Consider the following 17,103-nt stretch of genomic DNA (forward strand, 5'->3'; position numbering starts at 1 on the left):
GAGGCTCATGCTACTCTCCGCGATCCACGCACAATTTTCCATGCACCCCACTGATTACAAGAACCACTAATTGTGACCACGAGGAGGTTACCCCATGTGACTCTACCCTCCCTAGCAACCGGGCCAATTTGGTTGCTTAGGAGACATGACTGGAGTCACTCAGCACACCCTGGATTCAAACTCGTGACTCCAGGGGTGGAAGTCAGCATCAATTCTTGCTGAGCTACCCAGGCCCCCCTAGTAACATAATCCTAGATACTGGGAATGTACAGGTGCATCTCAATAAATTAGAATGTCGTGGAAAAGTTCATTTATTTCAGTAATTCAACTCAAATTGTGAAACTCGTGTATTAAATAAATTCAATGCACACAGACTGAAGTAGTTTAAGTCTTTGGTTCTTTTAATTGTGATGATTTTGGCTCACATTTAACAAAAACCCACCAATTCACTATCTCAAAAAATTAGAATATTTTGACATGCCAATCAGCTAATCAACTCAAAACACCTGCAAAGGTTTCCTGAGCCTTCAAAATGGTCTCTCAGTTTGGTTCACTAGGCTACACAATCATGGGGAAGACTGCTGATCTGACAGTTGTCCAGAGAACAATCATTGACACCCTTCACAAGGAGGGTAAGCCACAAACATTCATTGCCAAAGAAGCTGGCTGTTCACAGAGTGCTGTATCCAAGCATGTTAACAGAAAGTTGAGTGGAAGGAAAAAGTGTGGAAGAAAAAGATGCACAACCAACCGAGAGAACCGCAGCCTTATGATTGTCAAGCAAAATCGATTCAAGAATTTGGGTAAACTTCACAAGGAATGGACTGAGGCTGGGGTCAAGGCATCAAGAGCCACCACACACAGACATGTCAAGGAATTTGGCTACAGTTGTCGTATTCCTCTTGTTAAGCCACTCCTGAACCACAGACAACGTCAGAGGCGTCTTACCTGGGCTAAGGAGAACAAGAACTGGACTGTTACCCAGTGGTCCAAAGTCCTCTTTTCAGATGAGAGCAAGTTTTGTATTTCTTTTGGAAACCAAGGTCCTAGAGTCTGGAGGAAGGGTGGAGAAGCTCATAGCCCAAGTTGCTTGAAGTCCAGTGTTAAGTTTCCACAGTCTGTGATGATTTGGGGTGCAATGTCATCTGCTGGTGTTGGTCCATTGTGTTTTTTGAAAACCAAAGTCACTGCACCCGTTTACCAAGAAATTTTGGAGCACTTCATGCTTCCTTCTGCTGACCAGCTTTTTAAAGATGCTGATTTCATTTTCCAGCAGGATTTGGCACCTGCCCACACTGCCAAAAGCACCAAAAGTTGGTTAAATGACCATGGTGTTGGTGTGCTTGACTGGCCAGCAAACTCACCAGACCTGAACCCCATAGAGAATCTGTGGGGTATTGTCAAGAGGAAAATGAGAAACAAGAGACCAAAAAATGCAGATGAGCTGAAGGCCACTGTCAAAGAAACCTGGGCTTCCATACCACCTCAGCAGTGCCACAAACTGATCACCTCCATGCCACACCGAATTGAGGCAGTAATTAAAGCAAAAGGAGCCCCTACCAAGTATTGAGTACATATACAGTAAATGAACATACTTTCCAGAAGGCCAACAATTCACTAAAAATGTTTTTTTTTTATTGGTCTTATGATGTATTCTAATTTTTTGAGATAGTGAATTGGTGGGTTTTTGTTAAATGTGAGCCAAAATCGTCACAATTAAAAGAACCAAAGACTTAAACTACTTCAGTCTGTGTGCACTGAATTTATTTAATACACGAGTTTCACAATTTGAGTTGAATTACTGAAATAAATGAACTTTTCCACGACATTCTAATTTATTGAGATGCACCTGTATACTTTTCTAAGAATTCTGTATATAGTCTTAAGCACCCATTGCAATTAAATAATCGTGTTAGCAATTAAATGCCATTTAAACCAGTAAAATGTTTATTTTTGTATTTTATGTTTTTATTGGTCCAAATTATTTTTACTACATTATTTCGTTTATTTAATGTAATCTGTTTATACATAAGCCATGTATAAGGAATTGTTGAAAAGGAACTGTAAAAACCTAAAACACAAGGGTTGCACGGCATCATACTGCTGGTTACCAATGTGTAGTACAAATCTGTGATTTATACATATTCATACGTTTTCTCACAATTCCATTTGAAATTCATGTAGGAAACTAGAACATCTACTTTGAAGCACCAAGACGAGCAACATTAAGGAGAATAGAGATACCCTGAATATAAACATACAGCAAGAGGAAGTGATGGATATAAGACTGTACGACCAGTATGGAACAGCGCCAGTCGTTATTCAATCCTCAAAACATCTATTAAAAAACACCATAACAAATCCACTTTTATGATGAAAGTAATAGAATAGAAAATAATTGCACCGGAAGTTGCCATTTTATCTCATTTCTTTTACGGAAGTGGGTGTGAAGAACTGCTACATTCAGGAGCAGCAGCACAGTAGACCTACTGTAATTAATCACTGCTGCCCGTTCACCACGGATTTAAATACATGCGGATCCGCTTTATTTAATCTATTTCGCCGCGAGATACAAGTAAGTGTCTTTTTCTGCGCTGCCGATGTGCGGACTCGTGCATATTGTGTTTTGGTGGTAAAATCGCAGTGACCAATAGTGCAACAATATGGGCTGCGGCAACGATGCAAGCTGATTTGACCACAGCAGACATCGAATAGCGTGCTTGAACAGTCTCTAAAACAACATGGAGGAAGATTTCAGTAAAACAGTGCTCTGCTACGTTCCACTCGTCCATCCCATCGAACAAAACACTTGAAGCATGCTATGCATTAATGCAAAAAAAAAAAAAAAAAAAAAAATGTATCTTTGTGTTTGTCTTATTCTGCATGCAGATGTGTCGCGTGCAGCTGCATTCCTCAGCTAAATCAATATCAATCAACGTTCAAATAAATTTACGAAACCTTCCATATCGATATAGCTCACAGTTAATATTTGTAGTAATCTTTATTCATTCATACGTGCCTTTATATATTTCCAGCTATAAGAGCCCTTGGAAATATGAGCCAAACGTCTGAGTCTCCAGCCGATGCTGCTGTGACTGAAGGTTTGGATTTTTCTCTTTATAGTTTTGAACGCATGTAAAACCGATACAAATTTACCTTGGCAACCAAAACAAAAACCGTACAAATACCGTTGTTACTACAGTTATTGTTTTTACTGTAAAATAAATAGGCTAGTAATAAATTAAAATTGGATCTCCTTCAAAAAGTGACATTTTAAGATCTTTTTGTATGGTACTGGTGGCAAATATCAAGTTACAACCGTTTTATTGTAGTAACAATAGCTGTAATAACTATGGTGTTTTGGCGTAAACTGTAGCAAATTGTGTTTTTGGCCAACTTGTACATCTCTGAATGGCGCTTGTTTATTGTCTACCTGCCATTCCTGTACCCAGCTCCAGTTTCTCAACCTGAGCCCAAGCAATCAACAGCTGGGAAGAAACAGAACAAAAAAAAAGTGGAAGAAGTGGTGGAGGAAGAAGAAGAAGAGTATGTTGTGGAGAAAGTCCTGGATCGGCGCGTGGTGAAAGGAAGAGTGGAATACCTCCTTAAGTGGAAAGGCTTTTCTGAGTGGGTACCTGTATTTATTGATTTCAGATTGATTTTAGGCATTAATATATTACTTTGATTCAAACAGAGTGTATCTCATTTTATGCAATGGATTAGAGGTTGTCCGATATATTGCTTTTTGGAAATATCGGTTATTGGCAAAAATCTATGCCGAAAGTTGCGAATAGTTTATATATATATATATATATATATATATATATATATATATATATAAAGGATTCTGCAGTATAATAACGGCCTCTAGAAGTGAAATAAAAACAATCAGGTAGGTATTTGCTGTATCTAAAGGCCTATTCACACCAAATTCGTGACAAATTTGCGAGACCAACTACAGACGAAAGGCCTATTCACACCGAGACCGAAACTGCATTTTTTCTTTTTATTATTGGGATTTAGGTTGACTAAAAAATTTAATCTGGGATTTTATTTTGTTTCAACTCTTGTAGCCTATATGTCTGAACACGACACAGTATGGAAAGACTAGGAAAATATTTTTACAACTTTTGGTTGATTGATGGGTTATTTGTTTTTTTTCACCACCTTAGTTATCTGTATCAGGAAAAAAATCCACTATAAATTGGCCTCTACAATGGAGCTTCTGGTAACTTTGTTGGATTTTATTGTTAAAATTTAAAAGTAAAAATGTGTTTATTCTGCATGACTGTATTCTCAGTGAGGACAACACCTGGGAACCAGAAGACAACCTGGACTGTCCTGACCTCATAGCAGAATTCCTTCAGTCACAGAAAACCGCTGAATCTGGAGGCAAGAGACGGGCCGAGACAGATGGAGATGGAAAGGAGCCTAAAAAGCGCAAAGATGAGGTAGGAGTTTTGAAAATCTGAGGATTTGAAGTCCATCATTCCATGTCTATAAGCTGGCCAGGAAGTGTCTTTGAAAAATTTAGAGCACCAAAAGAAATTGAATGGGCTAAACAGTGTCTTACATGCCATCTCTCTTAATTTAGCCTGAGAAACTCAGAGGTTTTGCACGTGGTTTGGATCCTGAGAGGATTATTGGTGCTACAGACTCAAGTGGAGAACTCATGTTCCTCATGAAATGGTTTGTATGTAAATTGTTACCTGTAAAGAAACAAGTGCTGGATTAGAGGGACAGTTCCTGACCAGCATTACTAAAACAAATCCATCTCAGATGAAGAATAGTTGATTAGTTGTTAATGTCTTCTTATATATTTTCATGCTACAGGAAAAACTCTGATGAAGCAGATCTTGTACCAGCCAAGGAGGCGAATGTAAAGTGTCCACAAGTTGTAATTTCTTTTTACGAGGAACGCCTCACCTGGCATTCATACCCTACTGAAGAGGAAGAGAAGAAGGATGACAAATAAGATGTAAGGGACAGTGACTTTCAGTCGTGGCCATTGAAACTCTTATTTGATTATTTTTCTCCTGAAAGAGAGATTTCTTAATAAAAAAAATTAAAAAAAATGGTATAAACTGTAATCTACATAGGTTTTTAGCATATTTTAGTTTAGGCTCCATAGATAAAGCATATAGAACACTGCTGTTTCAGTGTACGTGACAGGTGGCATGACTGTGCACCTTTAATGTATTCTTCATGCTTTCTTATAACATTCTATTGACATTCATAAAACCAATTCAAAGATATTCACAGACTGTAAATCATACATGTGAAGTAGTGATGTCCTTTAAAAGTTGTTTCATGTTGAAAATATTGAAGCTGTCCCCTACCCCTGTGTAGATTACAGTGTTAAGTCTATCATACTGGATCAGTTTCATTTGACGCTGTAGCAGTCTCAAAAACGTCCTGATATGATAATCCTTAATTTTATGTACATATTAATAATGTTAAAGTATTACTGCCTTAACAGATTATAAAGAAAATGACAATTTTATACATCTGTTAATACAGGTGGTCATTGAATGCATAACTGAATCTAGAATGGACCATGGAAAAAGAGGTATAGAGAATAGGGCACAAATATTGGCCTTATTTAGCTTTCGGACCTGGCTTGCATATGATTGGTTTTATAAAGACATGCCAGCAGCTGTTACTATTCCATTAACTTGCCCATTAACTATTACATGTCTGGTCTTTCGATAGGTGCTATTTGTGAATCATACCCACTGAATATTAAGATTATACAAGTATTTCTTGTCTTGACATTGTGGATGTAAATAGGTTTACCATTTTTTAGCACATCAGCATCACTGTGTACAGTCACTTGGAGTTTGGTTATTACTTTGATACTCTTGTCTTATTATTGTCACACAGCAAAGTAGAACTGTAACGTTCTTTATAAGAAATGTAAAGTAAGTTTTTTTATGTTAACAATTGTATGCTAGTTTTGTTTAACCATGCTATTAGTGCATATTTTCAAAGCGCATTAGCCATTTAATTATCATTTTCAAAAATAAAAAGCATTGTTGTAATTGTCAAAACTGGTAATAAAAATATGCGTATTGCTTTTATTATCTTCTAGATCAGTGGTTCTCAACTGGTAAAATATGGGTTCACTTGTTACTCTACTAAATCACACTTCTGTTGTTTATGCATTTACATATTTTACATTTTTCTATTCAGCCTGTATTTTGTTAATAATTGTGTCCATTGCTGGGCCTATGCAGTTCATTATAATAAATGACAATGTTTGATTTCAAGGACTTAGCTTTAATAATATTTTATTATTATTATTATTATTTGGTACTGTGTTGGGTCACCACTTGATTTCCAAAGTAAAATCTGGGCCCTGAAGCAAAACCAGTTGAGAACCACCAATATACTATACTCTCAATAGATTTATTAAATGTTTGTTTTTAAACTGGGTTTAAGGGATCCCCAGGGGGCCACAGAAAAGTCACAAGGGGACAGGGAGTGTAAAACATAAATAATAACAAACATAAAAAAGTGACATATGGAAAACTTTAAGACACAGGTTGCACAGCTTTCAAAAAAATATTATTGCCAGAAGAGTTTCTTTTTCTGCATTATAAAATTGTCTGTCCATTTTATTTTTAATTTATTTTAATTATTTTTTGCCATTCTTTTATAATCACAAATAATAATAATAAAAGTAAATTAAACAAAGGTTTAATAATTAATAAAAGAACAATTCCAGATTGCCAGCAAATCTCTCAACACTAATCAAATTGGAATACTCGGCATAGGCTTACGAAGGTGCAAAAAGGCCTGGCTAAACCAAGCAATTAGGACAAGAGATATACAGAACATAAAAATATTTACAAACCAAACAAGACAAACAAAAAGAACAGTGCTTTATGACAAGTAGTGATGACATTGATATATGGATTCAAGGTTCATCTAATGAATCGCTTATCTTTTTGAAACTATTTGTAACCAGTAACATAAGGATTGTCTCTATCCATTTGAGACAAATATGACATTTTCTTGCATATTTATTCATGTTGCACCAAACTAGACACTGACTGTGTCACATGGTACTATATGAACAGTGTAGATGGAAGTGACAGAGACTGACAAAAGAGAATGAAGATGAACATTATGTAGATTAGACATTCACATCAGTGTTACTGTTTTTTCTCCCATTCTGTAATTTAACGATATGTCAGTGACTAGGTCAGTTGTATTCATAGGCTGCACTAAAGCACGATCCAGTTAGTTATTGGCACAAGCCTAACAGCCTAAACCTCACTCAATTAGCAAAGGTACTTTTGTAAAAGTAGTGTGTAGTTGGTAAAAATTTGCTAGACATTAAATAAAATGTGAAAATAAACATAAGGGACAGAGGTTCACGTCACACATTAAGACGGTTAACCCAGCTAATGAAAATCTGTACTCTTAAGTATGAGCTGTGTCTGCTACTATTGTTAAATGTGAGTATTTTGTTCCTTTTTCAGGTGAAAGTACATCTGTAACAGAAGAGCTTCTAATAAAATTAGTTCCTTCAGAAAAACAAAACAAAAAACAATACAACAGAAAAAAAAAACACTGACATAAGTTGCCAAGACAACAGAGCATTTTGCCCTGCAATGTAGGCTAGACTTGAACTTTTTGAGCAAATGATTCAGTTTGTTTCAGTTAATCCTACATACCAAGAACAACAGACTCCACATAATTCACAAGCAAACTCCTTGATGCCACTCATCAGGAGTCCATGCCTGATGGCTTATTAAAAAGTTTATGCACATGGGAGAGTAACATTAAAAGCTGACAGGAGGGACTGAGAAACCCTTTCCCCAGCAGAAGAGGACAAAAGCAAAAGACCAAAAGCTTATAGGCAAACTACAGTGTTGTTTTACAGTGCTGAAAAGGGTACAGAAGCTGATTTAGTAGTAATGCAGACTGCATCCATCCTCCATCTGTACCTCTTCTTATCCAATGCTTTTCCTTAAGCCTCAAAGCCGATTCACTATTTGTTCCATTGTCCCAGTTCCATGACAAATGGTATTGAATGTACGGGAAAAAAAATTCAGGTGAGATTTATGTCCAATGACCCGCATGTACTATTTTCTTTCTTTTAAAGTGAAAACGTGAATTTCAATCCACAGAGTGAACAGTATGATTTTGTTGTGGGAAAAAGAGAATCGTACAACACAACCTTTGGTTAGTATTGGCATGCCTTTATTTTCTTTAGGCTTCTCAATACTTTTAGCATTCATGCTCAGCCTAGCAGGCTCTCTTCTTCCTTCTTCTCTTCAAGATCTCAGAATCAAGGGGTTCTTCCTCAACCACCAATGTAATTCCAGGGTACGCCCAATCAGCAGAGCTCAGGCCAATGCTAAAAATTCTAACAATCCAATTTCATGTATTTTTTCATTGGCCACATTTTGGGACCACTTGTCAGCCTTTCCAATTAATCACAAGGGCATCTTGCCAGTGTCCTTTGTTTGAGAGGGAACTTTGCCCTCCAACCCCTCACGTTCTCCACAATTCTTGCAGTTCATCTGAAAGTATCCTTCGCTCAAATCTTTCTCAATGCATGTACATCAATGAAAAAATCAGTTCTACATAAAGCACATCTGCTTTAATGCCGCTTTCAGGAGAAAACTTCTGAACCGAAAAGGAACAAAGAAAACCCAAAGCAGGAAGAGTAATCAATGATGCAATTTTCTTTTCCTTGCTAGATTCTTTTCAAAGAAAAAGGCTTCCTTGCCTTTTAAAATACTTTTTTATGGTAGTGCCTTTGCAAAACATAAAAGGGCAGCAGTTCAAGCTCCTCACTTCTTTTTGTCCTTCTGCTTCTTGTCAGGCTTGTGGCCTTGTTCTGCAGTCATGCTACGAGGCACGAGGAGAACGCTACCGTCAGGGCTGCACTGCAGAGAGTACTCACTAGAAGAGTAGGGTCTGCCTTCCTCGTCCCGTAGTTGTGCAAACACTTCATGGCAAAGTTTCTGAAACTTCTGCTTCATCTGTCTTATGCACTTAAGGCATTCCATCTTCTCCTTCTGCAGCTGAGCCTTATCGCATCGCAGATCCTGCACACCCTGCTCAAGGTTGAGGATGGTGTCCAGCTTGCGCTTGCGGCAGTTCTGGGCTGCCATTTTGTTTTTTCCACGACGGCGGATGTCACGAATTAAGGAGAGCTGGTCCTCGTTGAGATGGTGCTTTGCCAGAAGCTCATTGAACTCGTCAACAGGTAGGTTTATGATCTTCTCATTGGAGAATGGGATGTCCATGGCTCTTGCCCTGCGTTCATCACGACTTGACTGCCTGTCCACACAGTCTAGTGGTGGTTGGAGCTTTGTTTGCTGCATTTGCTTGTCTCTGTATTTCTTGCTGCAGGATCCAGACAACTGAGAGCGCTCGGAATAGGATGGTAGATTGTAGGTGTGGTTGTGATTGATACTTTCCAAATGTGGTATGCCATTGAACTGAGAGGGATCTTGGTAGCTCATGCGGCACAGCTTGCTATACTCTGGTTGGTAGCCTCCGACTGCGCCTTCCTCCGCTTCGGCTGTGGCTGCCTCAGAATCAGTGCTGTAGCCTACAGCTCCTTCCTCTGAGAATGTGGCAGAGGTGGACGAGGACGACGGCGCAGATGAGCAGGATGTCTCAGAGTTGCTGGGAGAGGCTGGGCTATGGCTGGAGTCCAATGAAAGACCGGAGTCTGAATCAAGCTCATCCTCAAGCTGAGAAGCCTGGGCTTGGCTAAAGCCCTCTTCCATTGCAAGGTCGAGCAGGCTAATTTCATCTAGCATAGACTCTTCCAGCAGGCTGGTGAAAGGGTCTGGCAGCACAGGAGTGGTGGTAAGGTTGGCTGTACTGTTTAGAGGTGGTGGGAGAAAGAGTCCAGTCAGGTTAGTAGCTCCAAATGTTGAATTGATGTTGGAGGAATTGCTGGAAGAATGCCTGACTAAGGTAGGCCGCTGACCCCCAGCGGAATCCAACTCAGGGTTGAAGAGTGTTGGGAAGTCCTGGCTGCAGCTGGGAAGTGAAGCCTGGTGGAGGTTAACATCCTGGTTAATGAGACTGGATTGCGGGAGACCAAAACTCCCCATTGTGGTTGATTCTGTAGTGCTGGCATTGTTGTTATTGAGGTCATTATTCATGGTGACATTTACTGCAGTATTGTTCACCTCCATGTCCTTAAAAAGAGGTAATAAATGTTAGCTAAATTTTTTATGTCCCCTATACCTTCCATATGACACTTTGATGTGAATCAAGGTTTTTATTGTTAATGAAAACAATCATGAAGATCTAAAATTAACAGTACAAAAATACTTTTTTGTTAACTAAAATAAAAAGTAGGGCTGTAAAAGCAGTAAAAGGTAGGGCTGAAAAAAAAAAAAAAACGATTCTGTTACAAATCACGATTCTTGAGCAAAACTATTTTAAAATTGTCTCCCTGATGAAAAAGATTTGTTTTAATAAAAAAATACATGTTTATCTTTATGCTACAATGATTAATATATAAATATAGTATGCTATATTTGCGCAGAGATCCACACTAACAGGTTTTCTCTCTGAGAAGTTTTGTCTCTTTAATTCTTTCTTTAATCCTTTATTGCACGCTGTTTCAGCCATCAAGTGTTGTCTGTTCACTATCGATCAATGTTCCTGTTATTATGCAAAATCAAAACGTTTATTTGAGAGGTGTTCTGGAGACTATTTGTCAGAATTAATTCTGCAGATTCTGTCTGACACTGCTTTAATAAATAGTTTAGATGTAAAAAAGCTTATAAAACTACATGTCGTGCCGCTGCAATATTTATAATCTAACAGCTAGGGTTTTCATGCGCAGTGTCCACAAGAAATGCCACTAGACACAAAGACGCATGCTTAAGGAAACACACCTGATTATATTTTGAAGAACAGATGAAAGAAATGCCGGCGATGAGTATGTCTGATTTGCTTTTTTGTTCAGAAGTTCATTTTGCGCTTTGATGCCCACGCGCGCAGCGCTATCGTGTCTCGTGGAATGCGCAAATGGTGAGTTCGTACTTTTTTTTTTTCTCCGTCAGTCACCTGGGAGCAGATTGTAAGAACAGTTGTGTCTATGAGAACATTGCATAGGATCTCAGAGCTCAGACAACACACTGACTGGTCGATTGGTGTTATAAATGGGTAGTTTTGCACATCCCTACCTTTTACCTGCAAATTATACATTACAGAGTGAAACAATTGTCATTTCAGACACAACTGTTCTTCAATAGACATTTCTTTCTGAGAAAAAGGAGTTAACGTTTTTTATATTTTTAAGAAGTTTATATCAAAACATCAAATCGCAATACTTACAGAATCGCAATACATATCGAATCGGCTAGGAAATATCATTGTAATATCAAATCGGGAGGTCTGTGGTAATTCCCAGCCCTAGTAAAAGGAGCTATAGATGTGCACTACAATATGACTTCGTATTTTCAATATCGGCTGATCTGATTTAAGCTCGTAAGCTCGTTGGTAAGGTCACGCGTCACGTGGAGGAGGAGTCAGGAAGCGCGTCATTGTTTACAAGAGAAACTTGCACAGACCACAGGCCAAGCACCGTTCACAAACCAAAACTGTCCAAAACAATTTAAAATAAAAAATCATTTCCGAATAATAATAATAATAATTAAAAAAATAAACAATGTAAACAATGACATGCTTCCTGACTCCTCCTCCACGTGACGCGTGACCTTACCAACGAGCTTACATCATCCCTCTCGTGAGCGCACGTCACAGAGATGTACAGAAGTGAACATTTGTAGTTAAAAAGTATATAAGTATTGTTTTGTTTCTCAAAATAATCAATCGTTTGTGTTCAGAAGAACTTTATTTGTTGACTGGAGTCGTGTGGATTATTTTGATGCACCCTAAATATGCATTTTGGACCGTCAAAAAATGGAGTACATTCACTTGCATTGTTTAGAGGAGGCGGCCTGAAATGAAATGTTTTGATGAAGAAAGAAACTCAGATACATCTTGGATGGCCTGAGGGTGAGTAAATTATCAGCAAATTAAAATTTTTGGGTGAACTATTCCTTTAAGTGTTATTGATGTTTTGTGGCGTTATAACAGAAGAAAACAAAAACTAAATAAAACAAAAAAAAAATTATTTTCAGAAAATTCAAAAGAAATAAAACTATGTGAATGCAGTAAGTGAACAAACCTGCAGCTCCATTATAGACATGATGTCTTGCCACTGCTGCTCCAGGTCTAGTGGTGTATCAGACTGGGATGGAGGGGCTTGTAGAGGGAGCCCCTGTGATGTAGAGGGAGTTTCCTCAATTGCAGTTCTCAGCTGTGATGTGGAACCAGTGGTCTGGAACTAAAAAGAGAAGAGAGGAAAAAAAATGTAAAATGACAATCAAATCACAAAAAAAGCCATTGTTAAGTCAGGCCATGTTTTAATGTGTATTGTAACATACATTTCCTCTTTGAAAATTCTGCTGTTACCTCTGGCTCCTCTCCAAATGGGAAGGTGGCCTCCAGAAGCCTCAGACATTCCTGCAGGGATAATGAAGTTTGAGCACCAAGACTGGTGAGCTAGGGAAGATGACAGGAAAATTAAATGTAAATACAAGGTCGACAGGAATTGATCTGTATCTACAGCTCACCAGCCTCTTTGAGTATTTTAACAGCATTATGCATCAAAACCTAGCTGTGCCCCTCACACTTTTCTGGAATCCTAGCATATAAAGCACAAACCTCCTCAGGTATGCTCTCTCCTGTCTCTCCATCAACATGAGTTAGGCTCTGCTGCACTGCTTGTAGATTGAGTCCATTTCTCCAGCTTTCCTCTCTTCCATCTGCCTTCTCGTTCTCTTCATTAGGTTTATCAGCCTCACTCTCCTTCTGTCGATTGCTATAGTTAAATACTTCTCGTCCAGCACCGAGGTCGATATCCTGCCTCCAAAGGATGTCTATGAGGTCAATGTCCTAGAAAGACAGTATAATAATCAAAAGGGAGGGTCATTGAACATGCAAGCAGACCTTTTGAGGTCTAAGATTACATTCCATTAAAATCCATTTAATGAGGGACAAGACACAAAATACATCAGGTCTAATTTGTCTAATTGCATAGAACTGTCCCAAGCATAGATTAATAAATATATTATGAAGGAACCATTTCTTTCTCAAAACATCAACAGCTTCATATCCTGTGGTAAGGTCTTGTGACAATCACACCAGTTGATGACCTCTATCTAAAGGGCAAGTCTACTGAAAATATTAGCCTTAGAACAACAACATAATCCTAGGCGTTACTTGTCCCACAAATCAAAGCTGTGAAATTGCTAGATGTAATATTAAGACCCGCATTAGATGGCTCTGGAAGCAGCAGCTTAAACAACATTCATATTAGCAAAACTACCAAGCTTTAAGCGAAACGCAATCCTATCCCTGAGATGGACATTACTGTGGCCACACCCTGTCAGGCCACTATTGTAAGGGTTATAATTTAGAAAATACTAATACCTCACATACAATACACTTAATAGCCAATTCACTTTCTATTTAACCTTATATAAAAAGACAATAATATAACACTGTTCTCACTCTGAACAAATTGAACAGACTAAAGCCAATCTAATTACAATAGGCTAAGCTTAAACACACAGCTACTGTACCTCTTTGGAGAGGTCGTCACTGCTCACTCTGTCCCCTTGCTCCTGATTGTCCTCAGGGGCCACGGCTCCCAGACTGTCCTCTCCACCGAGGCTGGAAGTGGTCTCAGAAGCACCGCCAGCCCCTCTCATGGCCGAGGCTTCAGAATTGTTCACGTCCTCCAGGCTGCCCCCATTGTCCAGGGCAATGCTGGGGCCGGACTGGCTGGTCGCCGAAACCACAGTCTCAGGGTCACGATGCACCAGCCAGGCACTCAGCTCGGTGGTGGGCACACGCAGATGATCCAGCGAGCGTACCTGGTTCAGCAACCGGCGAGTGGCAAAAAAATGGTCCAGGTCCACACTTTTAGGATGTATGCCATAGCCGTCCAGGGTGTTACGGATATTGTGGAACTGCGTCTGGGTGTAGGCCGAGCTGGGGCCCAGGATGATCTCACGAAGTGGGGGGAGCTGATTATTCAAGTAAGTGTCCAAGTCCACCCGTACCCCAATTAGACTCAGGAGGATAGTGAACTGAATGAGACCCTCTGTGAAGTACTTTTTCAAGTAAAGCATTTCTTTGCAAAGGAACAAAAAAAGGAAAAATCTCAAAACTAACTAAAAAGCAAAAACAAAAATTACACACAAATACCAAACCAATTTAGGTCACAGTCAGCCTTTTATATAATAAACACCAAAAGCAAATTTAAGCGAAAGACACAAAGCAAAAGGGTACTCTCCTTTTTCCAGTCATGTGCTTCTAAAAACCAAAACCAAAGAGGAAAGTAAAATAAATTGTATTCCTTGTTTGTTGTCCTTGATGAAAATATTTTTGCCTGAATAATGTCCACCTTTTATCCAACGTATCTATTCGTCCAGCCTGCAAAGAAAGAAAGGAGAAAGATTCTTCATTAAAATTGCCCCACTCTTTTAATTCACAAGGAAAACTATTATCAAATTATGATTAACAAATGTGCAATTAGCATTAATCCTAAAGGCAACACAATTAGGTTAAACGCGCATTGAAGATCTAAACACAACAATATATAAAATATATTGCGTGCCTATTTACAGTCCCAATGTAAAAGTTGTTATAAAATGCATTAATAACCCCCACCCACCTCACAAACACACCATCCCACCTATCCCTGTAACCTTCTAATGACCAGTTTTATGTAAAGAAATCACCCATGTTCCCCACCAGAAAACTGCAGATCAGTGGATGAGCTTCTATCTGATGTCATTAACTGTTCTTATTTCTTCTCTCCCTTTTAAAACCTCATCTAAACGCGGATTACTTGCCCATACACCGGGAAATATTGACCTATCACACTTCCGCTATCAGAGCTCAAACCCCGTTAGCAACAAGTGGCGCAACAGCCTCTGATTGGCTAAGAGGCGTGTCATTCATTTCCTCTCCCGTTTACACCCAACAGGGGAGGCGGGCCTTGACGAGGTTCTACTAATAATAACTTTTTATTAAATATATAGTTTTGTTTATTGATTACATCTAACAGCTCAGAATAGTTCCTGTAGTGCAAGCAAAGATGTCTAATGCTTTTGCAGCAGCCACACTGTCACACATGCCCACGTTCGCAGTTTTGAAAGCTATAGCTAACATAGACCGCTAGCATAGCATCAAAATAGTCTGTTTTCATACTTACTCAGGGAGAGTTTTCTTACAGATGACTCAGAATGCCTCCATTTGCTTACACAGCCACGGTAATGAGTCACTTTCAGGCAACTACGCACTTAATTTCTTAGATATCTAAATGGTTGTCACTCCCTTCTCGGTTTGAATGGCCCACCATGACTTGCAAAATTTCCTCTTGCCGACAACTTGCCTGAAACTGAAGCGCCACTGAACATCATGGCACTGCGCATGTGTAGAATATTCTAGTACACAAACTGGATGAGATCATTTATCAAAATCCCCCTTTGTAAACGAAACCAATAAATAAGACAACATTATTGCAATTTAATATAAGATTAAGTTAATTTTATATATTAAAAAAAAAAATCGTAATACCTCACTTATAAGTCAAAACACAACATTTTATTAATAGTAGATGATGGTTTATGCCATTTTTTATTTAAAAAAAAAAAAAAATGTTGGCGTGGGAAATGTTTTACATTCAAATACATCGCAATATTCTATAGTAGCCAATTCCATAAAATTATTGAAAATCACTGAATCATTGCTCAGCAAAAAGGTTGTGATAATAATGAATAAATAATGAATCTAATGAGTTTGTTTTTATTTATTCATATAGACTATATGCAGGGTTGGGGAGTAACGGAATACATGTAACGGGATTACGTATTTAAAATACAAAATATAAGTAACTGTATTCCACTACAGTTACAATTTAAATCATTGGTAATTAGAATACAGTTACATTAAGTTACAAAAAGTATTTTGATTACTGAAGAGATTACTTTGCATTTTATTGTCATTTGTTTCATTTAATATTTAGTCCTTTCAGATGGAAAACATTTATACATATAAATGATGCGATCCAAAGTGCATTTGAACAGCGGTGAAACACTTTCTTATGATGTGTTACATTCATACGAGCAGACAGAGAAGTAAGTTTGAAGTAAGTTTGGAGCAGAAGAAATAGAAATAAACCTTGTGTAAATGCTATTTCTAGCCATTTTACATGCACGTTACCAGGCACGATCATATTTTTTTATCAAGAAAATTCACGTTGGATCATAATTTCTTTTTTTCTAGAAAGACCTTTGATATTAGGGCAAATATCATATTCTTGATAATAATTTTTGTATTGTTTTCCTGTAAAAATATCAATTAGATTTATCTTTACAACACTGCATAAGATATTTAGGTTTTTCAGAGAATGCATTTTTAACATGTGTATTTTGTCTTACTGTATCTGGCAGAGTTTTTATAGTCAAAACAAGTGAAAAAAAATCTACCAGTGCTTAAGCCTTACTGACCTTGAGTAATCTAACGGAATATGTTACAAATTACATTTTACAGCATGTATTCTGAAATCTGTGGTGGAATACATTTCAAAACCCTCCTAACCCTGCCTATATGCCTATATATGTAATCAGGAGAGTCATCAGGCTGTTTCTGATGTTTAGTGTATTATCAACATTTTGTATTTATTTATTTATAAAATTGCTTTAATGGTCCTCCTACTGTTTACTCATTTATTCCACTTCAAAGGTTCAATGCTGAAAAATGATGTCTAAGTGAGTAAATCTTCCTGGTAAAAATAACAATACCTGTAAATAAATGAAACTTAGCTAAAGACAAAGATTCGTTACGTTACCAGCCACTAGATGACGCTCATTGCACTTGTTAAGCTCTTATTTAATAATAATAATAATAATAATAATAATAATAATACGTTTATTTTATAGTGCCATTTTCTGCCAACTCAAGGTGGCTTTACAATTCATCACATAAGAGAGAAAACATACAATGCAAAGTGAAAGACTAGTACACAATACGAAA

At 38.0% G+C, this 17,103-nt stretch overlaps 2 protein-coding genes across 3 annotated transcripts; one reads left to right on the forward strand and one right to left on the reverse strand.

The window, feature by feature from the left end:
• The first annotated feature begins 2,421 nt into the window (after positions 1 to 2,421).
• LOC127427020 (chromobox protein homolog 1-like) lies at positions 2,422 to 6,035 on the forward strand. Its single transcript, XM_051674298.1, has 6 exons — positions 2,422 to 2,575; positions 3,036 to 3,101; positions 3,453 to 3,627; positions 4,301 to 4,451; positions 4,595 to 4,689; positions 4,834 to 6,035. Exons 2-6 carry the CDS (start codon positions 3,056 to 3,058, stop codon positions 4,973 to 4,975), a joined length of 609 nt encoding a protein of 202 aa, XP_051530258.1. The 5' UTR covers positions 2,422 to 2,575; positions 3,036 to 3,055; the 3' UTR covers positions 4,976 to 6,035.
• Positions 6,036 to 7,858: 1,823 nt separating this feature from the next.
• On the reverse strand, positions 7,859 to 15,475 carry LOC127427019 (endoplasmic reticulum membrane sensor NFE2L1-like). 2 transcript variants are annotated; one of them, XM_051674296.1, is made up of 6 exons: positions 15,281 to 15,475; positions 13,641 to 14,496; positions 12,721 to 12,951; positions 12,469 to 12,558; positions 12,182 to 12,340; positions 7,859 to 10,175 (listed from the first exon to the last, which is right to left on the reverse strand). In XM_051674296.1, the coding sequence occupies exons 2-6, from the start codon at positions 14,190 to 14,192 to the stop codon at positions 8,808 to 8,810; spliced, it is 2,400 nt and encodes a 799-aa protein (XP_051530256.1). In that variant the 5' UTR covers positions 14,193 to 14,496; positions 15,281 to 15,475; the 3' UTR covers positions 7,859 to 8,807. The 2 variants fall into 2 exon arrangements, with proteins under 2 accessions (XP_051530256.1, XP_051530257.1); XM_051674297.1 differs by lacking the exon at positions 15,281 to 15,475 and adding an exon at positions 14,818 to 14,962.
• Between the last annotated feature and the right edge of the window lie 1,628 nt (positions 15,476 to 17,103).

This window comes from Myxocyprinus asiaticus, chromosome 36, assembly GCF_019703515.2.
Source record: "Myxocyprinus asiaticus isolate MX2 ecotype Aquarium Trade chromosome 36, UBuf_Myxa_2, whole genome shotgun sequence".
In the NCBI taxonomy this organism is placed as follows: Eukaryota; Metazoa; Chordata; class Actinopteri; order Cypriniformes; family Catostomidae; genus Myxocyprinus; species Myxocyprinus asiaticus.

Bases quoted from the DNA above. Each gene is read 5' to 3' on its own strand.
- LOC127427020 (XM_051674298.1), top strand. From the start codon at position 3,056: ATGAGCCAAACGTCTGAGTCTCCAGCCGATGCTGCTGTGACTGAAG. The intron at 3,628-4,300 runs GTGGGTACCTGT...CTGTATTCTCAG, and splicing joins AAGTGGAAAGGCTTTTCTGA to TGAGGACAACACCTGGGAAC. The intron at 4,690-4,833 runs GTTTGTATGTAA...TTCATGCTACAG, and splicing joins CTCATGTTCCTCATGAAATG to GAAAAACTCTGATGAAGCAG.
- LOC127427019 (XM_051674296.1), bottom strand. From the start codon at position 14,192: ATGCTTTACTTGAAAAAGTACTTCACAGAGGGTCTCATTCAGTTCACT. The intron at 12,952-13,640 runs GTACAGTAGCTG...CTGTCTTTCTAG, and splicing joins GTGACGACCTCTCCAAAGAG to GACATTGACCTCATAGACAT. The intron at 10,176-12,181 runs GTTTGTTCACTT...CCTCTTTTTAAG, and splicing joins TGTCTATAATGGAGCTGCAG to GACATGGAGGTGAACAATAC.